This window comes from Heterobasidion irregulare (assembly GCF_000320585.1).
Source record: "Heterobasidion irregulare TC 32-1 unplaced genomic scaffold scaffold_03, whole genome shotgun sequence".
Taxonomy (NCBI): domain Eukaryota; kingdom Fungi; phylum Basidiomycota; class Agaricomycetes; order Russulales; family Bondarzewiaceae; genus Heterobasidion; species Heterobasidion irregulare.
Window position 1 is genome coordinate 2,667,198 of NW_009258199.1, and position 23,806 is coordinate 2,691,003.

At 47.2% G+C, this 23,806-nt stretch overlaps 6 protein-coding genes across 6 annotated transcripts; 2 read left to right on the forward strand and 4 right to left on the reverse strand.

Annotated features, from left to right (window-relative positions):
* Positions 1 to 1,537: 1,537 nt before the first annotated feature.
* Positions 1,538 to 1,903, reverse strand: HETIRDRAFT_48488 (uncharacterized protein; the record flags this gene model as incomplete). The annotated part of the gene is made up of 1 exon (XM_009544944.1): positions 1,538 to 1,903. A coding segment is annotated over one exon (366 nt), but the record flags the coding sequence as incomplete, so codon positions are not given.
* Positions 1,904 to 1,980: 77 nt separating this feature from the next.
* On the reverse strand, positions 1,981 to 3,204 carry HETIRDRAFT_313492 (uncharacterized protein; the record flags this gene model as incomplete). Its single annotated transcript, XM_009546001.1, has 1 exon — positions 1,981 to 3,204. The coding sequence occupies one exon, from the start codon at positions 3,202 to 3,204 to the stop codon at positions 1,981 to 1,983; it is 1,224 nt and encodes a 407-aa protein (XP_009544296.1).
* Positions 3,205 to 8,356: 5,152 nt separating this feature from the next.
* On the forward strand, positions 8,357 to 16,375 carry HETIRDRAFT_433391 (uncharacterized protein; the record flags this gene model as incomplete). Its single annotated transcript, XM_009546002.1, has 18 exons — positions 8,357 to 8,549; positions 8,598 to 8,746; positions 8,795 to 9,061; positions 9,111 to 9,183; positions 9,238 to 9,482; positions 9,534 to 9,856; positions 9,905 to 10,614; positions 10,674 to 11,393; positions 11,442 to 11,658; positions 11,713 to 12,044; positions 12,093 to 12,220; positions 12,273 to 13,179; positions 13,291 to 13,427; positions 13,480 to 14,103; positions 14,167 to 14,592; positions 14,645 to 14,882; positions 14,938 to 15,719; positions 15,771 to 16,375. 17 exons carry the CDS (start codon positions 8,357 to 8,359, stop codon positions 15,363 to 15,365), a joined length of 6,117 nt encoding a protein of 2,038 aa, XP_009544297.1. The 3' UTR covers positions 15,366 to 15,719; positions 15,771 to 16,375.
* HETIRDRAFT_313681 (uncharacterized protein) lies at positions 15,519 to 17,317 on the reverse strand (the record flags this gene model as incomplete). The annotated part of the gene is made up of 3 exons (XM_009546003.1): positions 15,519 to 15,719; positions 15,771 to 16,516; positions 16,567 to 17,317. 3 exons carry the CDS (start codon positions 17,315 to 17,317, stop codon positions 15,519 to 15,521), a joined length of 1,698 nt encoding a protein of 565 aa, XP_009544298.1.
* Positions 17,318 to 17,663: 346 nt separating this feature from the next.
* HETIRDRAFT_314580 (uncharacterized protein) lies at positions 17,664 to 18,335 on the forward strand (the record flags this gene model as incomplete). Its single annotated transcript, XM_009546004.1, has 2 exons — positions 17,664 to 18,140; positions 18,195 to 18,335. The coding sequence occupies 2 exons, from the start codon at positions 17,664 to 17,666 to the stop codon at positions 18,333 to 18,335; spliced, it is 618 nt and encodes a 205-aa protein (XP_009544299.1).
* A 418-nt stretch (positions 18,336 to 18,753) lies between these two features.
* lcc4 (laccase) lies at positions 18,754 to 21,361 on the reverse strand (the record flags this gene model as incomplete). The annotated part of the gene is made up of 19 exons (XM_009546005.1): positions 18,754 to 18,842; positions 18,893 to 18,954; positions 19,018 to 19,041; positions 19,089 to 19,240; positions 19,293 to 19,313; positions 19,373 to 19,552; positions 19,613 to 19,669; positions 19,732 to 19,752; positions 19,808 to 19,956; positions 20,006 to 20,036; positions 20,099 to 20,118; positions 20,172 to 20,308; positions 20,359 to 20,460; positions 20,522 to 20,563; positions 20,622 to 20,649; positions 20,701 to 20,935; positions 20,999 to 21,067; positions 21,122 to 21,173; positions 21,231 to 21,361. 19 exons carry the CDS (start codon positions 21,359 to 21,361, stop codon positions 18,754 to 18,756), a joined length of 1,602 nt encoding a protein of 533 aa, XP_009544300.1.
* Positions 21,362 to 23,806: the final 2,445 nt, after the last annotated feature.

Sequence of the window (23,806 nt, forward strand, 5' to 3'; positions counted from 1 at the left end):
CATCTTTTCCTTCTTGTAGAAGGGTAGCTCCATAGGCGATTAGTGATGCGTCCGTTACTAGTCGATATGGGTGCATGGGATCTGGATAGTTCAAGACAGGTTTACTGATAAAAGCTTTCTTTAATCGTTCGAAAGCTTCTTGGCATTTTGCAGTCCAGTTCCATTTCTCGTCCTTTTTGGTGAGGTCGTGTAGGGGGCGCGCGATGAGTGAGAACTTGTCAATAAAGCGCCTGTAAAAATTCCCTAGACCCAGGAAGGAACGAATGTCGCGGACTGTACGTGGGATTGGCCAATCTTTTATTGCGTCCACCTTTGAGTCCTCCATGGCGACATGGTCTTTTGAAATTGTATATCCCAGGTATTGGAGCTTTTCCTTGTAAAACTCGCATTTTTCGGGTTTCAAATATAGATCGTTGTCGCGTAGGATTTGGAAAACCTGGTTTAGGATTTTGACGTGTTCCACCATAGTTTTGGAGAAGACGAGGATGTCGTCCATATATACGGTTATCTTCCGGGCTGTGATGAGCTCTCTGAAGATCATGTTCATCATAGCTTGGAAGGTGGCTGGTGAGTTGGTCAGGCCGAAAAACATCACCGTGGGTTCGTAAGAACCTAACGGAGTAATGAAGCTCGCCTTCCACTCATCTCCCTCTTTGATGCGTATATTGTTGTATCCCCATCGCACGTCCAATTTGCTAAAAATGATGGCCCCTTTTATCACATCCAGTAGTTCCTGGATTAGTGGAAGGGGGCACACATTCGGGATGGTGTGCGAATTTAAGTGGCGATAGTCCTGTACCGGGCGTAGTTTTCCATCCTTTTTCCCTATAAAGAAAAATGGGGCTGCTGTTTGCGAGGTGGATCGACGGATGGTTCCTCTCTCCAGATGCTCCTTGATGAATTTTCCTAATTCGTCGTGTTTCTCTGGGCTCAGGGCGTAGATTTTGGGCACTTGAGGTTTGAAGGTTGGTTTCAAGTCGATGGCATGGTCCCAGTAGGTGTGTTCTGGGAGTCGCTGCGACTTTCGTTCGCTAAAGATGTCCAAAAATTCGTGATGCGCCTTGGGAACTCTTTCCTTTAGATTGGTGACGATAATTTCGTCTTCCAGGTCTTGATCGAAACTGGCAAATCCTGACGGTTCGGGGGCCAGTTTCCGAATAACTGGGTCCCGGGTGGCCTGTTTTCCTGAGGGTTTGTCTGGGAGATCAGGGTCTCCCCCGTTTGGTGAAAGAGATGGCTTGTCTTGAGCCTTTCGTTTCTCTTCTGCGTATTTCCTTATGTCCTTTAGGAGCCATTTCCTTTTGAGGTATGCTCGTAGTCGGACGCCAAACGTTCCGCTGTGATCGCGGAGTCCTACATCTTCCGATAGTCTTCGGAGATGTTCGAGGCGCTGTTTTTCGCGCTCATTGATGCGTGGTTTGTGCCGTGGCTCCACGTTTGGTAACCGTCTGCTGTATGGCGGTTCTTCCCTTGCCCTGGTGAACCCATGTGGTTGCTGGCATTTCTGGGGGCACCGATCAAAGTGCACTTCACGTCGCCTCCACTCGATGGAGGGATCGTGGTATTTCAGCCAATCTGTTCCTAGGATAAGGTCGTCTTTCCCTAGATTGGAGATAAACATCTGGACGCGCTCAGTGTGCGTTCGTCCTCTGATGTCCCGAATGGTGAGGTTCACATCCAAAGCGGATCGGATGAGACCTGCTTTATTAATGGTGTCATCGACGTTCCGGACGCGAATGGGGTTGTTGAGTGTATAGGTGGGGAAACGATGTCTTTTGACCCAGGTTTCGTTTACTATGACTCCTTCGCATGCCGAGTCGATGGTTGCCTTTGCTCCAGCGTTTTGACTCCTGTTTGATACTTTCACGTTCAGGCGTATGGGGGTGATGATACGGTCGTTCATTGCTCCGATACGAATACAAGTGCGGGCATCAAACTCGGGTCGTCCTTGACCTCTCTCCTTCGCTGGTGAGGGAGAGGTCAGGAAAAACGCTCCGCGTGTCCCAAGATTACTTCTCTGGCTTCATCTTCTCCTAATTCTCCGAGCACTGCTCCGATTCGAGCAGAATGACTGACGCCTCCGTCTCCCCGTCGTCCGTTAGGTAGCATAGTGCGCTGCCCATGGTTCGTCTGGGGTCGTCCGGATGGGGTAGAGTGAGGACGTTCCATCGAAGGACCAGGTTGTGGTACCCGCTGGTTGTTGCGATGAACATCCTCTGTCTCCATTCCTCGATATATTCCCGCTTGGTTTCCCATAGCGGGTGCGTCGTCTTCTCCCTCCAAATCAACCGCGCGGTTTCCTCTCCCTGTCGTACCCAGGCGTCTTTTCGAGTTTCCTCGAACTGGGCGAACGCCTCTGCGTGGTGACCAACAGTTAGCGCTAGAGTGCCCTGTCTTTCCGCAGTTGGAACAGGAGGTGGTTCGCTTGCCGTCAAATTTTCTCTTTTGACTTTCGGCGTTACGCTTTCTGGTAGCGTCGATGTCCATGTCAACCACCTGGTTGTTCATTCTGCGAGGGGCGTTTGTGGAATTGTAGCGGGGAGAGATTTGGTTATGAAAACGATTCAGATAATCGCTTCGAAAGGAGGTGGAGTTGGCGAGGATGGCTTTTTGAGCTGTTCTGGCTCGAAGTCGTCCATCTATTTCGCAGGCTGTATTGATCCAGTCCTGAATCGTATCCTTTGGCTGAACTTCCTTGTCGTATATTTTGTCCATGACGCGCGGGTCTAACCCGCGTTGGAAGTAAGGGACTTGCTCTTTATCGGAGATGTCGGCATCGGCGGCGATGAGAATGAATTGGTTGGAGTATTCATCAACCGTCATTCGTCCTTGGGAGAAGGCCATAAGCGCGCTTCGCGCCTTGTCGGTCTTGCCCGTCTCCCTGAACTGTAATTTGAACTTGGCTAAAAAGTCCTTCCAGGTGCCTAGATCGGTAGGTGGATCCGCTCCTACTGATTTGAGGAGGAAGTTCTCCGCCCAAGCTCCCGCCGTGCCGTATCTCATGCATGAGAGCACAAGGGATATTTTGTCTTGATCGGTCTTGTACCGATCGGATTCTGCTGCGAAGAGAAGGAGGCATTGGAGCATGAATTTCTGGGATTCAATGCGGTCGCCTGTGTAATTGTCTGGGAGTTTGACTTTCCCTCTTCCGGGTTGTACTGTCGCGGAAGGGGTGTTTGTAGAAGTCGAAGCTTGTCCCGACATTTCGGCGAGTGGTTCGTTTCGGGTGTTGATCGGTGTTTGGTCTAGTGAATCGGAGTCTGATTCCGAGGTTGTTTCCTCTTGCTCCGAGTCTTCGGGGATTACCGGCGCCGGTTCCCTGTATTGTGGGGCTAGTTCCCACTGAGCTTCTGTTTCGTTCCAAATATCCTCTTCTTCTGTTCCGTCTTCAAGTGTGAAGTAATAACGCCCGTTTCGGTATGAGCAGTTATCGTAATTCGGAGGGGCAGTTCCGTTATTGTCTTCGTAGACCCAGAAGTCCCCTTCGCGCCGGATAGGGCGATTGTTGTGACGGAGTTGGTTATTGATAAGTCTAGTGCCGGGTGGGTATTCCTGGCCTAGGTCTTGCTCCAGAGTGTATGCAGTAACGCTTTCTTGATGGGGGTCTATTATCCCCACCGAGGAAGGTTATGAGAGAGAGTGTGGCAGCAAGCTAGTGCGAGCAAGGTAGGGGCAGAAGAGTCTATTCTAGTGTTACGACTGCTCGTCGGTAACCCCAAGAGTAGGAGGTTCTTCCCTAGGTCACTCGTGGAGGATGTGTGGAACGATGGTCTCAACTGTACGTGTAGCACAGGAGCCAGAAGTGTATTGCGATATAGCAATGAAGACTGTAGTAGGAAGACTACAGCGAATGAAGGTTCCTGTATGTGGAGATACAGGAGAACGAAGGAGTACTGTAGGAAGACAGTACTGAACGAAGAGAATAGACTGAAGATCGTCAGCCTATTCTATGGGCCTTTTATACTACTTTGGGAAGTAGGGCGTGAGAATACCGAATATGTATCTGTAGGTATTCTCTAAGTCGTCTCTCTCAATAACGACTACTCTTGTGCTTCTCCGTTGGTCTCCTTCCGGCCAGGAGAGACTAGGAGGTTCATGCCCTGTGTGTGAGTAATTTATAAGGCGGCGTTCCATGCCCGCTAATACAATAGGCCCGTGATACTCGACCAACGATAAGATGATCCGTTGGGAGTGGATGACCAAGGTTAATATCTGTACCTCGGTGTACGCCTCAACCTGTGAGGCCGCGTGATATTTGTGATGATCGTATCGGTATAGACCGCCGTGTAGGCCCGATAGAACGTGATCATAACACCCTTCCCGTACCCCAAAGTCCCAAAGTTTACAACTTAGTAAGGTCTATAAGTATACAAGCTCATTAGCAACTAGTGCCAAAGTCTATTGTTGTTAGGACCACATCCTAACATGTGCTTAGCACATGAACAGAAAAGAAGGTTAGGTGTCTCATTAAACTTAGACATTAATGACTAGGACTGTGACTTGACACACATTTAGACATATGACTCAGGACAAGATCATGAGCTACACACATGACTTGGACTCAGACTGTTTACCATTTATATGCTGATGCATGACTACTTATGACATTATAACTTATCCTTCTCCCTTTCATATATGGCTTACTAATGTTGGTCATAATTGAGTTCCAATTTGATATTACTGCAGACAAACATTTGATATACTTACTATATATGGTTACATCGAAGAGCTACAGGATACAAACTATGACTATGGATTACTTAGCATTCAGAAGCATAGACCATATGTCCATCCAGCCCTAAATAGCCTGTATTATATATAGGAGAGCAAAGCTTCTTAGAAGATCAGCTCACTCACTTTGTATATATCTCAATCTCTGCACTGCATCTGGCATCTGGCCCCTTCAGCCTATGTATCATTTGGAAAACCACCCCCTTGTATTAAGCTCTAATTAGCTATAATTGATGCTTTGCTATACTAAATTATAAAAGATTAGAATTAGACATTTTTAGCTTACCCCCCCTCTAAACCTGTTCTAATTAGATATAATTTTCCTAAATTAAGAATTCTTAGGATTGGTTATAACTTGAAATTTCAGAATAATAATAATAAATCAATAATCACAGTTCTCATAGCCTTTTTATAGAGTCATGTCTATTAAAGCACTAGTTAAATACCTAAACACAGAATATACCTTATAACAAATTTGCCTTTTGCTAGAGTTGAACCAATAACCTCATATATACAAGCACCCAGAACAGATGCTCTAAGCCACTAAGCCATAAGGTCTAATATATAAACTTGGTAATCAAAATAAGTAGACATAATATAAGTCAATAAATACCCAAAAAGTTAGGTCTTTCAGGATTTAGTTTAAACACTAGTTAAGAAGATAATAAAATAATAGAAAATAAATAATACACTTTATATAGGGTAAAAACAAATTGTGGCACTTACACAATTTGGATTTAGAATGTGTAAAACTATGATTGAGTGTAATATTCAATGGGACTCTACTAGTATAGACAATGCTACCTTAATTTGCAAATTTGATTAAGAACATGATTATGAATAATTAGCCATAATTATCCCAAATTAGTATTATTAATGATTATCAATAATTCAGATCCAATAAGAGAAAAGGGTTTTCCAAATGGCCACTAGTGAGGTAAATAGTGGGAACAAGGGTATATGTATGGCATGCCTATGTATAAATAAGCACAATATTATTAGAAATGATCTTAATATGCTTGGTGCACATATTTTCTGTATAGCAGGCAAATATATCATTCTGGCATTATATACCAACATGACTGCCTTTTCCACAGCCCAATAGCTAGAGAAAAACACCAAGTTTGAGCATCTTCTATATAACAAGGCAATGGACGGTGTAAATGGCACTGAGAATTGTAATATTAATAGTGGTGATGATTATGTGCTATACAAGACAGTATTAACCACTGCACTAATAAACAAGGTCTACAAGGCTGCATGTAGCATATCCCTTAGCCCAGCCTGCATGTTGTGTCCTGACAACCAGTAGCAGGCATTGGCTAACAATGACAACTTCAATGATCTTGTGTGCAAGGACAAGGTACCTAGGTCTTCATAGCCTCTTGTGGCAGCTGCCAAGCTACCAACAAAGTGGCTAAAGGCATCAATGCACATTCCTTTCTTTCCATGTTCCTTGTAAAGGCAGCTAGAAAGTTAGCAAAATAGCTACAAGATAATGGTACAGGCATATATAAAGGAGAGTAATATGCTAAAACAGTATAGAATGTGCCACATATTTACCTTCTCACTGATAGAGCAGTAGTACTTACTATTTCCTACTGCTAATTAAAGACTTCTTGGTATGGAATTAGTGCTAATATTATAAAATTATAAACCAATCTAATGCTCACAATGTGTTGCTCCCAATTAGGAAATTAGATACTTTTAGATGCTATTAATACTTTTAGATACTTTTAGACACTATTAGATATAATCTAGAGCTAATACAAGGAGGTGGTTTTCCTGATAATTGCAAACTCTGCCAGATCCATAGAACCATACCTAGTCTGACAAAGCACTGGATTTGTCTCAACACTCTTATCATTCTCTTCTGCCTGCAACCTATCAAGGACTCACCGCTTACCAAGTCATCTGTTGGAATCCCTCGGAAGTCATCTGTTGCATTAGAGAAGACCTGCTAGTACCTGACAAACATTGTCCTGTCATCAATCAACATCTTCTCCACTTATTCAAAGATTGGATTGACAGTAATCAAGACTTCCTAGTATAAGCCCAAAGGCACACAATAGTCTTTATCTATTGGGCCATCACTATTAGCTCAGGGAACCCCTTTTAGTGCATCAAGTACACATGATAAGCCTAGTGGCTTGATAATTGTTCATAAGTCTAATAGATCAACCTATCACTATTTAGCTATTTTTGCCTCTAACAGTCTGGCATCATAATATCAGACAGCTATTGTAGGTTGTTGTGGCCTTTGACAGTCTAGTGTTGTAGTATTAGACAGTCGTTGCAGATTGTCACAGCCTCTAATAGTGTCCAATAGTCATTTGGAAAAACCTCCTTATAATTAGATCTAATTATTTAAAATACTAATCTGAGCTAATTAGAATATATTATCCATAATCAACTTTATAATCAAATCTGCAAGTAAAGGTAATATTGTCTATACAACTATAGTCCCAATGGAATCTACAATCCAATTACAATTTTACACATTTCAAATCTAAATTGTGTAGATGCTACAATCTTATTTTTACAGTATTTTTTATTTTTTATTAGTTTACTATATCATTGTCTAGTGCCTAAATTCAAGTATCAGCCCTGATTTTTAGGGCATTTATTGACCTTTTATATATAGAATAGATAAGAGATAAATATGTAAGAAAATCAGAAATATTGAGATTGCCTTATTCATATCAATATATTTAGGTTACCAGGTAAATAATTTAGACCTTGTGGCTTAGTAGTTTAGAGCACTAGTCCAGGGTATGCAGGCATGAGGTTATTGGTTCAATTCTGGTAATAGGCAAGTTTATAATAAGGTATGACTTTAGCTTGATTAGTAAGCTCTATACATACTTTATGATTAGAGATATAATAGTAGGGAAACCATAAAACTAGGTTGGTTGATATTTTTCCAAAAATCCTAATTATTAATTAGCTTTAATTAGCTCTAATTAGATTTTATAATTTCAAGATTAGAGGGGGGTAAGCTAAAAATCCTTAATGGTAATTGGTAAGAATATAGCTATATTTATGCTTAACTATGGTTAATTTAATATGGAGCTTTTCTGTGATGCAGTCCAATGCCATATTGTTAGACCATTGTTGTCATCTTCAATAGACTATTAGAGATCCTCATAATTAGTACAGGTTGCCAAACATGCATACTTGACTGTCAAATTGAACACTCCAACTATACACTCTTTTTTAAAGGCTAAGAGCTATTATCATAAATTTTACTTTAAGCTAGCCCTTGTACAGTCTTGATAATTGCAATGACCATGGCATTCACTGATTTTGGGTGGCATCATTTGCATCTTATTGTGTGTGACAAAAGTCCTGTGACATAAGAGTTAAAGATTATCCACTGTTTTACTATAGAACAAACCTAAACAAAATGTCTGAGCTTGGACTGAAAGTTATGTTACAGTTTTATCCTAGGATAAAATCTTGGATAAAATTTAAGTTTTTGTTTCAGTAATTTCCGCAGACAAGCTCGAACAAAAAATTTATCAATATCCAGAGTTTTATCCATGGTTTATCCCGGGAAAACCCCTGCGGTGCACGCAGTATTTTTGGTTATAGTAGAGTAATCACGCGATCCGTGGGAGCGCAAATGGACGCCTTCCAAACCGGGACACAGCTTGGACTTGGCAGGCAAAAGATGCCCGCCGTTCCACCTCGGAGGGGCGAACCTCCAAGGAAACGCGTCAAGCTCGACGCAGACTCGAGAGCGCCTCATACTTTTGCCAACGTCGGGCAAATCAGGGCGAGCTTACGCAGTCAACATCAAGACGGTCTCACAGAAGGTACATCTTGGTTCACACATCTCTCTGTCCATGCTCACGGTCATTTAGCTTTGACCGCATTGCGGAACCAATTCACCGTCAAGACGAATGAAGGAACGATATCGCCCCAGGATGCGCGCGCAGTCTTGGCGAGAGAGTGGATGGAAGCGGATCCGAGTGCGCAAGAGCTGTTTGCGTTATGGGAGGGGGCAAATCAGGTACAAATTCCGCCAATCTTCCTCCCCGCAGGCTAACAACGGTCTCAGCGTCAATTTTCATTTTTAGCTCTCGTTCTTTCCGTCATATCGTCCCTCTTGACCGTCCTCTCCTCTCACTACACTTATCATGCCTTTGGGTACCCCATTCTCAAAGCCCTGCTCTCACCACAATGGATGCGTCACCTCAACTCGTACTTGAGCGGATCGCATAACGACCTTATCATGGCAGCCCTCAAGGTCCTCAACGCTATGACTTCGTTCGCGAGTGGGAAAGAACGGAAAGCCTTGTTTGAAGCGTTTGCATGGGAAACGAAGGTCCGTTGTTTTATCATAGCCATTCTGTGTTCTCTAAACCTTTATGCAGTCATTGCCGCGACTTTTCTTCATGAGGCGGAAGGGAAAAACTAGCCAGTCTGTCGATGTAGTGTCGCGACCAGGTAAGTCGTTCAACCAGTATCGAAGGTTCGGTAGCTCACAGCTTGATTTTTAAGACATCCGAACGCTCTACATCAATTTTATCCTTTCCTTCGTGGATACTACCGTCTCAAGCTCTGTCAAAACTCTTTTTCTTGAGCAGCGGCGTGAAGTCTTCTTGTCCATGTTTAAAGGTCTTATCCAAGATCCGTACTTAGTCGTGCAAAAGGTGCTGGAAGTGTGTTGGGCTGGTATCTGGTCAGACCACAAAATCAAAAGGACGCTAAAAGTTAGTCTGTTCAACGAGGCGTGCCTCTCTCAGGTATGCTTTTTACAAACACTCTCTTTAGTACAGCGTATGAATAGCTATCAGATCATCAAACTATATGACCGTTCCTTACCGGAAGGACCTGACGATGACCAGGTACCTGCCGACCTTATTCACCACTTTTTACTCGCTATCTGCACTCGGCCTGGAATTGGAGTCTGTTTCCGAGATCGTGGTTGGTATCCGCGAGAAACGGACGACGACGAACGAACCACAGAAACGGACGCTGGAGACGCGTATCCGAGGAGCGGTCGAGTGTACAACAAGATCCTCGGTAATCTATTGCGCACGCTTCGAGCAAACGACGATGCTCGCCAACAGGAGCTCGCGCACAGGATTTTATCCGCCTGTCCTGAGCTTGTCGCTAGGTATGTCTTCTACCAAGGTGCAAGAAACGAGTTTGACGGCGATTGCAGGTACTGGTCGGCGGCGGCGCTCACCCTTGAGCCGCGTCTGTCGTCGAAGTGGATAGCAAATATCTCATTTTTTGCCACAGTCTTGTCGCTTCCGGTCCCCGAAGCTTGTTTTCTGCTCCCAAACAGCTCATTGTACCAGCCAACGCCACCACCGCTTTCAGTGGTAATTGAAAATGTGTTACCATCAGTGAACACGAAGGCACATTTTTCGCGCGGGCTGCAGTCAGCGTCGCCTCTTGTGCAGCACTATACGGCACTTGCCATTGCAAAGTGCTTGACGAAGTACAAAACCGTGTTGACATTTTTCAGCAAGGTTCAAGCAGTGCTAGAGGAAGATGAAGATGTGGGTCAATGGAGTAGACGACGCCAGGAGATCGAGCGGGAGGTTCGCCGTCGGGTTCCTGACCTACAGGTCATCGTTGCATTCTCGCAGCAAAAGTCTGGCTATAGCGCTGCCACGCAGAACGATACCCAGGCGGCTTTGTTAGCGGAAAGTTCGACTAGGCTGCTTTGGCTGTATCACCAATGTCTCCCTTCTCTGGTCGCCGAGGCACGGTTCGACGTTGGAAAGTTACTGCTCTATATATCTGACACTGTTCTCCCGGAGCGAGATTCGCTAGACTCTATTGCTGGTTTATCGACATTGCGGCAATTGCATGTTTTACGGCTGCTGCAGGAGAGCGAACAATTTGCATGGTCCGGCAAGACTGGTGAGCAAATTTGATCGACTGCTATGTATCGCACACTCACGAGTCTCATGTATTCGTAGGCTCCCACACACACCTCTACGTCTTATTAAACAATTACACTGCAACAGAGTCTACGGCTATCCGAGACGCCATCGAGACGCTTGTATCTCACGTTTTATCTGAGAGCATACTCTTCAAACACGATCCAGATGAAGTACACTTTTGGCTCGCTTCGTTGCCTTTCTTGAAACGCTCTCCCGGCGCCGAGGCTCCCGATGGTGCCGCTCTTACCGACGAGAGGCAGACAGTGATTGCTTTTCTGGATGAGTGCGTGCAGCGCTGTATGAAGACACCCTACCGATATCTCGAGGACCTAGAAGCTCTTGTACCACCTTCTGGCGCTGAACTAGGGCGGGACTCCCAATCGCCAGACGCTCGACCAAGTCCGTTGATCATGACGGTGGTAGAACAATTCGCTCGCAAAGTCACCGGTGGTCTTCTTGCCCCCTCGGACGTGTTGGCTGTCGTTACTTTCATCCGAAAACTCGTGCTCAAGATCTCAGGCAAGCAACAGGACATTCGGGTTGTCAATTCACTGGTCGATAGAATAACATTCCTTCCATTCGTCGAACATTTGCCTGTAAAATTCCCTGTCCTTAAGCAGGCGGTTCTCCGAGAGATATCTATTTTACGGGTCTGTTTGCGCAGCATCGCAGACTCGCCCGTCTCCGTTCAGATGGAAGAAAATGGAAATCCTGCTGTAGAAGAGTTTCTGGAGCAAGTAGAGCAGTTGCCGATCCGTGCGTTTTGTAGGGCATCCACCTCGAATCTTACTCACGATGTTTCAGCTGCTTCAAAGTCGTCGCGTCAAGTATCTGCCTACGAGCTTGTTGATTGGTTGCGCCTTGTCGAATGCTCCTTGCAAACCAGCGATGTCAGGCGCTTGCTAGTCGCCATTGAACGCCTTTACAAGCCAGCCATCGGATCTTTCATAACTCACCTTGATCCTCGCCAGAATTTGCTGTGGGACGTGTCACTTGCGGAGGTAGGAAATTTTGAATCTGTGTGAGTGTGTCGTTTTCCCTTCCAAGAAAAGCCAGCTGAGATCAATGTTTCCAGCTTGTCGTTTGATTGGCTTTTCCTTCAATGCGGACAAGATCGACTTTCCGACGGGGCATGTCGAGCTGCATTAGTCGACACGATCTTCTCGGGAAGTCATGTCCTATCACAAGCTAAGGTCGCTTTCAACCTCATCGGCCACAGGATGCTAGCTACGCAGACCTCGTATTCATTCCAGCGAGACATCTTGCTCCTAGGCGCAGCCATTATGCGGCAAGCGAGGTCAAGGTTCTCTGAAGGCGAGATGACGCGTCTGAAAGAGTATGTGTTCGGTTTGGGTGCTGTAAAGGAGATTTGCGTGTCTTTAACACTTGATGAGGCCGTACAAGAAGGTGTGTGTTTGTATCGGAGCTGCTGTAGGATCCGCTGACGCCTTGCAGGCTTGGACAAGTTTTTGAAAGACTCGGTCGATTTTGCTAACCTTGAAGACCGACGGTTGATTTCTGTATTTGCTTCGCAATGGGCTGATATCACAAAGGCACTTTTGGGATCTGATACACGCAGCCAGGTGAGCTCAAGCCCACCATTGAAGTATCATTTTACCAAAACATGAGAGACAGGCTGTTCATGCCATCCCTTGGATTCAGTATTTCGATCAAGAGCATCTATTGACACTATTTGACGAACTCATCAAGGACACAGACAGCACTTTGGACAGTGTTTCAATAAGCCTTCTGAACATCGTTCTCGTTTCCTTCGAGCGGAGTTCGTTGGCATCGTCCGACATCAGTTTACATCTTCATTCCCGTTTGCCTCAACTACTGGGTCTGGACCGTTTCTTCCCTCAGTCGGTCGCGCTTCATAAAGTCATCCTCTTGGCGGTCAACACTGGTCTTCCGTTAGGGATTGACGGCCTACCTCTGGAGTTTGGCTTCGCTGAAATGCCATCCTTGTCCGACGTTGTTCAACAGTCCAGATCGCGCTGGTTCCGGCGATCAGAGGCTCTAATTGAGGATATTGATGCGACATCCTTGGTTTTCCACGACAAGTGGACAGACTACACAGTCCAAATAATAATAGGACTTCTGTACACTAGTCCTGCTGTCCGAAAAGTTTGCGGTCGCCATCTTTCCCAAGAAGCATCAATTCTTCGTCTCAATGAACATATTGCGCCAGTCATCTACGCATTTCTGGATTCAGCCATACAAGCGCAGGAAACCTTTGTCGAACAAGGAGGGGAAATATGGGTTCAACACTTCACAAATTTGACAAAAAGCGCTTTCGATGTCGGGCAGTCTTCTCGCCATCGTAACATAAGCGCCGCTTGTGTTTCAATCTTGGTTCACCGTTATCCTGTGCATCGTTCGGTTTTCCTAGGAATCATGCAGCAAGAGCTGCAAGCTTTACCGTTGGACACAATAACGGCTGACGCTTTGATTATTGTGCGAAAACTGCTTCATGCGATACCCGAAGATTTCCAAGAACATGCGGCCTTGTTCGTTGATCACGGCTTGAGCTGGGCTTCGCGTTATTTTGCAAGCGACTCGACAGGGGGCGCTGAAGTCATTCATCATCTATGCAAGTACCTTTCTACAATCTGAGAAGGTACGTTTCAGTTAACCGAAATGTCTTAAACAGCGACCCTCGCAGCAGGGGTCTCAACTATCAAAGCCCATCTTGTGGATCCTATTGTGACCGCAGTGATACAGGATCACTTGTCAGATCCGGTTGCCGTTAAATTTGCTCTCGATCTTGTGTCTATTGCTAAGTTGAAGGTAAGAGGCATGTCATTCTCAGTCTTATAGAAATTCTGATTCCTGTGCATAGCCACTTCTTGTGAACCGACACCTGCAAGGCATAACTCAGCACCCAAATTTTTACAGACACACAGCCGCCAATACACCTACGCGTGATGTCATAGTCCGCCTTCTCCATGCACTATTCAACCAGCACCCCACAAACACCTGCCAACCCAGCCATATCCAACCACTTGCGCAGATCTATGGAGGAACGTTATCCCCTTCTGATAGACAGATTTTGTCCGTCTTGCGGTTGTTTGAGGAGACCCGAAAGACGTCTGTTGCGGCCTTGCTCAGCAATTGGTCAGCTTCACCTGGAACAGTGTCTACAAACGCATGCGAAGCACTAGAGAGTCTCGACTCGAACCATGTGTTTCGAACTTGCATGGCCTATCCTTCGTGGAGACATATGAGGGATAACCAGGACGGAACGGACTTCCAGGCAGTCGATGCTCAACTTTATGACCCTGTTTTCGTCATTTTGCTGTGTGCCCAGATGGTCGCAGACTGTCAGCCTTCGTCTGCACTTGGATGGGTCCAGCTATTCCGGACGAATGCAATCAGTCTTCTCATCCGATCATTATCTTCCAAGGATGAACCGACTCGGGATATGTCTCTGTTGCAAGTTGCTTCGATCGCGAAGTCATTAGAGGTAGGTGTTTCGGGAATCTTGAACGGGGATCATTTTTGAATATTTTGAACATGAAACCTTCAGGTAGCAGATATGCAAGAAAAGCAACACGTAAATTATATCTTGGGTCTTCTTAAAAATACCGTTTATGGTACAACTGACGATCAAGCACCCCCCCGCCTCCCATCGTACACTACCCTTTTCTTGGCCCACTCCCTCCGTGGCGTCTTCTATCCTGCGAATTTTATCTACCCCTTGACAGCACACTTCCTCATGCAGCGGCCCGGACTCGACGTCACCGATGTGCCGATGTTGTATAACATGCTCTACAGTAGCTCCGATGATTGGAAGAGGGAGCGAGGTTGGATATTGAAATTCCTGTCAGATGCCATGTATGGTGCAGGCGATGCGGAATGGAGAATCTTTAGTCGCAGACATACTTGGGACCTTCTGGCCAGCATTTGGCAAAGCGGAAGGAAAGATCGCGTTTTGAGGAATGGCATATTGGAGGTCAGATGGCTTGCCCTGGTGATGCGCGTCGAAACTAATTTTCTAAATGCAGGTTCTGAGCAATCTGACCTGCAAAAGGCGCATGACGACGTCTCTTATTCTGAAATCATCCCTCTTATCTTGGATGGAGATGACGTTAGAATCTCTTCAAGGCGATGATGGCACACCTTGGATGAAGATTCTAGACAATATTCTCAAGGTCGTAGATCCACAAAAAATCGAGTCTTCAACCAACGGCCAGTGGCGAGCGGCCATTGCCAGATGCCTGGAGTTGTCAATGGCCAAGCATGGTTAGAAGACTATCTTGTTGTGGTAGTGTCCCGCTAACTATCGCTTCCGTTCCAGAAACACCTTCTCCCTTCATGCTCCGCCTAGCGACGCAAGTTATCCTGCGACTTAGCATGCTACCTGGTCCTTCCGTCCCCAACCTTCCTAGACTGCTATCGAAGTCCTTGGTTTGGTTAGACCGACTTGAGCACGATATCGCTTTTTCAACCCTTACTCCGTCGTCTGCCAACAACTCGTCGACGCTAGCGCCCTTCTCCTCTTACGCATTACATGAACAGTCCACCTTAGAATCTTCAGAAGCTTGGGGGTCGGCAGTGGAGGCTTTGTGGCGCATTTCGATGACGCTCTCTGAAAATGGGCTTTCAAGTTGGGATGAGCTCACAAGCCGATCGCTCATTTGGCGGTCCATGGCAAGACAGGAAGACTGCAAAGTCGGGGAGTGGATCAGGGGCCAAGTTATTCAGAATATGTTTAAGCAGAGGTAGCAATCTCGCTCAATAGCAGTTCATACTGTAGTCACTATTCCTGCCTTTATGATTTATCTAATGTATTGGGCAGCCTGGAGTGCGCTATAGCTACAGGAATTCGGCGTGAACTACGGCTTGGTAATTCTACAAAATGACACCAGCAACAGTCGACTAGCTTCTCCTGACCTCATATCTTTCCCAACCCACGGTTTCCAGGGTGTCCACCTTTCCTAATACCTCCTTCTCCAACGACAATAGATATTTCTCCATGTCATTCACGAGGTGTGGGATTCCCGCGGACAAGATGCGAACGGCAAGCAAACCAGCATTTGTGCCATTATTGATGGCTACGGTTGCAACAGGTATACCTCTCTGGAAAGGAGGGTCAGAAATTGTCTCAAATCAACACGAGCAAGTACGTACAGGCATCTGCACTATGCTATGCAGCGAATCCACGCCGTCCAGTGAGCTGCCCTTGACAGGAACTCCGATCACAGGGAGTGCCGTCATTGCTGCTACCATCCCAGGTAGATGCGCCGCTCCACCCGCGCCGGTTACGATAGTCCGCAGCCCCCGCGCCGCCGCAGAGCGTGAGTATTCCACCAGTCGGTCTGGAGTCCGGTGTGCGGAAACGATCGTCAACTCGTACGGCACACCGAATTTGTCGAGAATGCGCGCGGCGGGAAGCATCACAGGGAGGTCCGAGTCAGAGCCCATGATGATCCCGACAAGCGGGTGCTTGTGCGCGAAGCCCGATCCTGGCTCGGGCACGACGGGCGCATAGCGCTCGAGTTCAGCGGCAGAGCTCCCGCCTGGAAGCTGTTCGAGAAGTGGGCGCAGGCGTTCACGCAATTGCGCATCCGAATTTGCGACGATGGTGATGTGGCCCATCTTCCGCCCTTTTCGGCATTCGGATTTGCCGTATAGATGGACACTCGCACCCGGGATAGTGAGGGCTTGGGCAGCGAAGGAGGTGAGTTCTGACATCGATGAGGACGCGCCCAGAAGATTGAGCATAGCTGCCGAAGGGACCTTGAGGGCGGTTGATCCTAACGGAAGGGACAGGATGCTGCGGAGGTGGTTCTCATATTGGGAAGTCTCGCATGCCTCGATTGTATAATGCCCAGAATTGTGTGGTCTGGGAGCGATCTCGTTGACGATCAATTCCCCTGATGAGAGTTGAGAGGTCAGATCATAATATACTAGGTCAACCTCCTACCATCGTCTAGGAGGAACATCTCAACACCAAAGACGCCCGCTCCGCTCAGTGACCTGACAGCATTCTCTGCAACGGTACGAGCACGCAAGGAAAGGTTTGCGTCCCGACTGCGAAGGGGAGCAAAGACAAGATGGCAGACGTTGTCCTTGTGAACTGTCTCGACAACAGGGTACGATTGAACATCGCCAGAAACAGCCCGTACCACCATGACGGCAAGCTCCTTCACAAAAGGTACCCATTTTTCGGCGTAGAGTGGTCGGTCGCCGAGGAAGGTGATCGCCTCCTGCGCCTGTGATAGCTCACGAAGAACGAAGTTGCCGCGACCATCGTACGCCAAGGTCTTGCTCTTTAACATCAAGGGAAGGCCAAGGGATTTTGCCGCTGAGTGAACAGACTCTATTTGGGATTCGACCGAAATTGATTGAGCGACGGGGGATCCGTGAGCTTGGAGGTGCTCTTTCTGACGATATTTGTCCTGGATGATGCGGATAGTCGAAGGACTGGGATGAACCTCGACATTACGCGACTTCTGCACCTCCTCGAGCACGTCTGCATTGACGTGCTCTATTTCCACCGTCAGGACATCCACTTTTGACGCCAACTCCTGTATTTTTTCTGGGTCCGTGAACGAGCCGTCAACGTGCGCATGGTCGGATGAGGCACGGGCGAGGATTTGTTTCGCAGGGCTGCTATCCCCAACATCGAGAATGACGACGTCGATATTGAGCAAAGATGCGGATGCTGCGAGCATACGACCCAACTGGCCTCCACCTGCATAATAAGTGGTTATTTATTGCGGTGCGACAGATGGCGGTCTACGAGAAAGGATGCAGATTAGATAGAATCTAGATGCTCCCACCTAAGATGCCAACCACCCTCGTATTCATCACGTATCTTTTCCTACAGATCTATCTCTTATTTCTCGATGAGTTCGCTTCCCCAATGCGAAGAAAACGTCGTTGATCTCGCGGATGTTGTAGACGGAAAAGCTATTCAAAATCTGTTCAAAATCTCACAGAAAAGTGATCTCAGTCACGTGATGCTTGACCTTGATAGACATGGCTTCAGTTTGACAGTCGTGCTTAATATCGACAGACATGGCTCCAGAAAAGCCAGCACCCGCTCGGAAACGCAATAGGAAACGCAAGAGGCGTTTAGCGTCATCTTCGTCGTCGTCTTCGTCATCCGACTCTTCCGACTCTTCATCAGACGAGGGGGCACCAAAAGTGACCATAAAAAAACGTGTCCCAGTAAAACCTCCACCAGCCCATGAGTCTTCGTCGGAGGAATCATCTTCGTCCTCGTCTTCATCCGATTCAGAATCCGAACCCGAGGCTGCTGCAGCGATTCCACGGGTTGCGCCTGCGACACAGGCCCGATCCACTCGCGTCGCACAAGAGCCGCGACGATCACCCTCCCCCTCACCTCCGCCCGCCCCAATACCATCATTCCTACCCTCTGTAGAAGACTCAACTAATGATCATCGCGAGGGTGTGCTGAAAGAACGATTCCGCAAATTTTGGATGGGGTCAGTTGCGGACGGCTTTAGAGATGATTTGGAGCAGATTCGCAAGGTGAGCTACGCTACCTTAGCGGCTTTTTTCGTTTGGAGATTTACGGATTTGAAGGAACCTCATATGACGACATCACGACTATCTTTGTTGATTGATTCATTGGCATCGGGTGCCGACGTCTTTACGTCGTCGTCGACTAAAAGTAATAATGTGAACGAGATGGACATCGTTCTTAACAGTAATAATGATGTATAGGTATGATGTCACTAGTCGTCCTTGATGGTGTCGCGGCGAGCGCGGTTCTTCAGTTCATTGGCCCACCACTAGGAGATCTAAGCTCGACGGGCTTCTTGGGGTCGAGAGGGTAGACATCTCGCTTATTAGCAAGCGCTCTCGAGCACGTTATGTGTCTGCAACTCGTTGCATTCAACCTCCGCAATAGATTGGGTAGCTTCAGATGGCTGAGGATGCCACCAGTCTATTAAGTATAGCAACACAACTTAAACATATGAGAGTGATTGCATCAGGATAGCGAGGACACAGGATGGGAAGATAGCGAGGAGAGTGGCAGATAGACGATGAAGAAACAGCAGATATCCCAAATATGCATAAATGCTAAAAATATGGCTTGGAAACCCTAAGCTTGAATCGTTGAAGCATGATCGAAAATATCTCAAGGGGACTTCAGCTTCTTGGGAGCCGTTGCTACCTTGACCTTAGGGCTCGCAGCATTGTAGGCGGGACAGAGAGCATTCCAAGAGTCTACCAAAGCCAGATTAAGACACAGAAGAGAGTTAAATAGTTGTACTCACCAGGCGTTGGATCGATAAGCGGCGTCTCTGCGACATCCTCGGCCATGACAGCGGCAAATCCACTACAAATCAATGTGTCAGTAAACGTGGATGTAAACGTATGAACCGACAAATGAGCTACTCACGCAGTGAGATGCCAGTCAATGTGGCTGTGCAATGTCAAATTGTGTAATTGTAAGCACAAATCGAGACTCACCAATGGATGAACCAGGGTCCTGGATTATCAGTGAAAAAGCGGATGGTCGTCTGGTCAGTGCTTTCCGTTCCGATACTGACGACGTCACGGCGGACGGGGTTGTCAAAGTTGTAGGAAGTACTCCCGGCACTGCGCACGACCGAGAACGAGTGCTGTTTTCGTCGATCTCAGCGTAGGCCGTCAACTTCGATATATGATACTTACACCATGTAAATGAATGGGATGCTGGAGAAACGAATTCTCGTAAGAGGGCGAGAAATAACGGCCTGAAACAGTATGCTTACCGGGCCACCAAGAACACCACCAGGGATCAGGAGCTCCACAGACTTGTTGGGCTCGAGGGCGTATATGCTCCCCTTGGGGAGAAGATCAGAAGCCGACTTTGCTCCGCTGAGAATTTGAAGTAGAACGGGGACAGTGGGGGGCGTAAAGCTTGTTCCATTGATCTCGAATAGTCCATTGACCTGTGGAAAAATAGAAATATCAGGCGAATATCTGAATAAGCACTAGGGTATAGAGCGTACGAAGGCAACATCAAGAGTATAGTTGATATCGGCACCTCCTGGGGTGGGATTACCAGGCTTCACAAGGTAGTAAGTATAACGTCAGACCTCCAGAAACTGAACAGACAAGTGAAACATACAGCGGAGGGATTTTCAAGAGCCTGAAGTAAATCCACAATTCATTATGTGTCAAAATCATATGATAGATTCACTCACATGGAGGTTTGTCTCTACCATAGGAGACGTAGAGGTGGTAAGTGCTGTAGTAGGGTCTGAAGCAGCGGCACCGCTGTAACGAAGGATGGCAGAGTTACGCCCGTTGTCGAATCCTTGAATATTGGTTGTCCCGGGCTGCGCGCGAATCCCTGTTCAGCAGGTCAGAGGGGTGGACCACAACAAAAACAAAGGAATTACAATAGTTGTCGACAGCCTGATCAGCGGTAACCTGGATAGCATATTCGGGTCGGCTTCCTAATGCGATATGAACGTCTCAAGCGAATGACTCACAACAACAGAGTAGCGTTGACCTAGAGAGGTAAGAATTGAGCAGAAGTTGAATCACATGATGGACGCAACACACCTGCGAGAATTGTCACTGAGTCAACGACTAACGGCTCGGTATTGCTGCCATCAGCCTCGATGATGGTTAGATTATGTTGATCAATCGAAAAATCGACACCAGAGTCGCAAGAGATAGACACAAGCCGGAAGCGATAGCTGCAACTCACATCAGTTTACGAAGGCTCGATGATCGGGACACAGCTTACCGTTTACCCTGTTCCACGCCAACAACAGCCAATGGTGCAGTCTCATCGGCTGGACCCGAGATATAGCGACCCAGACCGTTGATCAAAATGGAACTTGGGGCTCTAAAATAATGTAAAAGCAATATGATCAAATACACGAGTAGTGAGAAATCAAGGTACGCACGGTGGACCACTCGCAGGAGGGTTAGTTGATAGATAATGATACCTGGGAGAGTTCTTTTCAGAGACCCAAAATGGGCAAAGAGACTTGAGAGACACCGCACCAGTCCCCAAGTGTGATCACAGTGTTTTCTGAAAGAACAATTCAGACCGCGAGATTCAATCTAGAAAGCTATAACAGACCATCGTCCACATCATAGAGACCGGCGTGCGGATCGTTCGGATCATAGATGACAAGGGGGCCTCTCAGGCCGTCGCAGTACTGGGCAGAGAGGTGAGAGTGGTACCACCACGTCCCAGCCTGCCCCGGTGCATCAAAGCTATACACAAACGAGTTTCCGGGTACAATGGGACACTGATTAACGAAGGAGGGTCCATCGGCCCAATTAGTACCGTGTTGAAATAAGCCGTGCCAGTGCTATCTCAAGAGAAAAAAAGTCAGCGGTCCAACCTCAGACGGGCCTGTCTTGTCTACACTCACGATAGAGGTAGCCGTGTCCATATTGGTATCGGTGAGTGAGTTGGTCACGTTGATTTGGAAATGGTCGCCCTGCATTGACAGAGTCGATAAATATTATTCCGCACCGCTTAGAACGTATCATACCTTGTTAGCCTTGATCAGAGGCCCTGGGTATTCACCATTCGCGAGCACGGTGCTAGAAGAACAAATTCTGAGTACTGCAGTCGCGTAGGCATCATAAAGAGTGACCTACTCGCGCTGGAAGCCATCGGGGGCCAATTGCTTGTTGACAATTTGTAGAGGGGCAGTTGGACCTTGCACCGACAAAGCAAAGACACTAGAGATCGACAAGCTCGCAAGGACGAACCGTTGGAGACGTTGCATGTCAAAGGATAGATAAAAGTTATGAAGGAGAGAGGTCTGAGAGAAATGAGAACAGTTCAGACTACCTTTATATGCGCAACTGCTGCCCGTCTACGTAACGCAAGCTCTAGTATGTCAGGTCCTGGGATTTCCTAAGCACGGAGAACACAAAACATTGCACGGTGCGGTGAGTCAAGTCTGTCCAGAGCTTGAGTGAGAGTCATCAGGCTCGGCTCTTGCGAAGGATGATCCCCATAAATTGACTAAAGGCTCTCTACGACCGTTTGAGATGCGGAACAAATGGGAAAGGATCATCACTTCCATGGCGGGGTCGTAGAGCCGAGGAATACAGTGGACATGATGGCCGTGCTGAGGCAATTAATTCTGAAACAAAGCCGTGATCCTTGAAATCATTTCAGGTTATTACTTACCTACAAGTGAGACAGGCAGGCTATAGTGCACATAGATGGCTTCTAACACCTCAGCGGATGGATTGCATAAAATGACGGCTGTCGTGAACTGGTCAGCTCACGCTCGCGCGCAAAAGTGACTATCGCCGTGTCTCGTTGAGGACAGCGTGCGACACTCACATCGATCGTCGCTCTCTGACTGGTGAGTTCACTGCCGAATACGGACCCGGCAAGGAACCTTGTGTCGACCGCGATGGGAGCACAGGGACGAGCACAGCCCAGATGAATCAGTAAATGATCATTCCCCAGGCTGCAACAACAAACCTGGCCAAGTATTCCTCGAGTGCTGTAGGGACTAACCATAAGCAGTGTGGCACTGCCGCGGCTGTTCATAACTTATAAAGATGGCCGCAGATACTAGAAGCTGACGCGTCGCGGATCTTGGTGCCTTGCCTCGCAGAATTCTCACATAATTTTGAGACCCACCGACGTCCGGATCATCGATACGTCATGTGCATTGTTAGTCCTTTGACGCCCATATTTTGAGTGTTTTGCCTAAGGAATCAGAGCTGTACCATTCGAGATGCCTTTGAACTTCGTAAGCCTGCTGCATAGAGATTCGAGGACAAGAATTGACAACTGCTCGCCTTTATGTTTGTTGATACAGCTTTGGTATCGCGGCATCTTCAGTCACAAAGCGTTGTGGCAATTCGGTGACTCACTGCGGCTTGGAAAGCGGTAGAAGAAGACCTTCGCTGAGCGCCAACCCTATCTCCGTCCTGTTCCTGATACATGTTTGAAAATTTCATCATGCCCTTTCACAGCGAGAAATTATTGAATGGAACTCAAATCATTGCGGGAGAACCGTGTTCCCTGCGAGGTCCCGAGTTTTGCCCCATGTGTCATGGATAAAAAGGGTCGGAAGGGGTGTTAGGACCCGGAAAGCTTTTCCCAGGTACGAGCAGGCCTCCGCAGAAGGACGAGTCAACTCCGAGAAGGCGCACCAGCTCGAGGAATGACACCTGGACGACATCAGGTCGCATTGATCAATTCGACTGCATGGTGCAGCACCGGTAAGGTCGTGAAACAGTAGAACATAACGAGCACCGGATATATTGACGGATTTGGGACAAGGAAATTCGGGCTTCATGAGTTCGGAATCGGGGTATCCTCATACACGTATGAAAGTGCACGAGTACGGAGCGGCGTTTAGTACGGTCTTCGAAATAGACACACTCACAAAGAAGTTCGAATGAAAGTTGTAGATATACGATAACTGAAGTGACTTATCTGGACGACGCTATCATTTGACATCCTCCCAGGATCCCATTGTGGATCTCATGCATGTGGAACTGTCAAACCAGAATAAGAGAGGTAAAAATCGAAGACATGGATGATACACTTTCCTCCGCCATCGGAAAGTCTTGACGCCTTCCCTTGACAGCACTCGATGATCCTGCAAGCGGAGGTCTATATGAGTGCAGTCACCTCATCTCCAAGAGATGAGATCGCAACGCTTCCTACAGATCGGCGGCCAAGCCGATATTGCACGATGCGAGTCAAGGGTTGATCGGCAGCGGGAATAAAGCATGTCATGACTGTGTATCAAGCTGTAAAATTGCTAAAGAGATATGTGATAATCATGAAAGGGTATCAGCAAATCCTTGGACGTTAGTCCGAGCATAGATTATCGTCTTTTTTCATAGCGTCAGAAGTTCAGAAGGGTAGACATTCGTACAGAGGCTCTTACCTTAGATGCGTGTATGGCGATTCCAGTTGCAGTAGGAAGGTGATACGCATGAATGTCTTGATAGCCAAATGAATGAAGCAGGCGGGTACTCTGGCATGGCGGGCAAAGCGACAAACGACCATGCTTACCAAACCGTTCCTTCAACAGCCGTAACCACTGTGTTATGTTTCTGTGGCCATAGGTGATCTATCCAATAAGTCGAAGACCACTGTGCAGATCCCAGGAGATCTATTGAATGGATTCGAGCAACCTGAAATCGACGTGGCGCACTGGCGGCGAGTATGGACTTTGCTCCCTCGGCAAAAT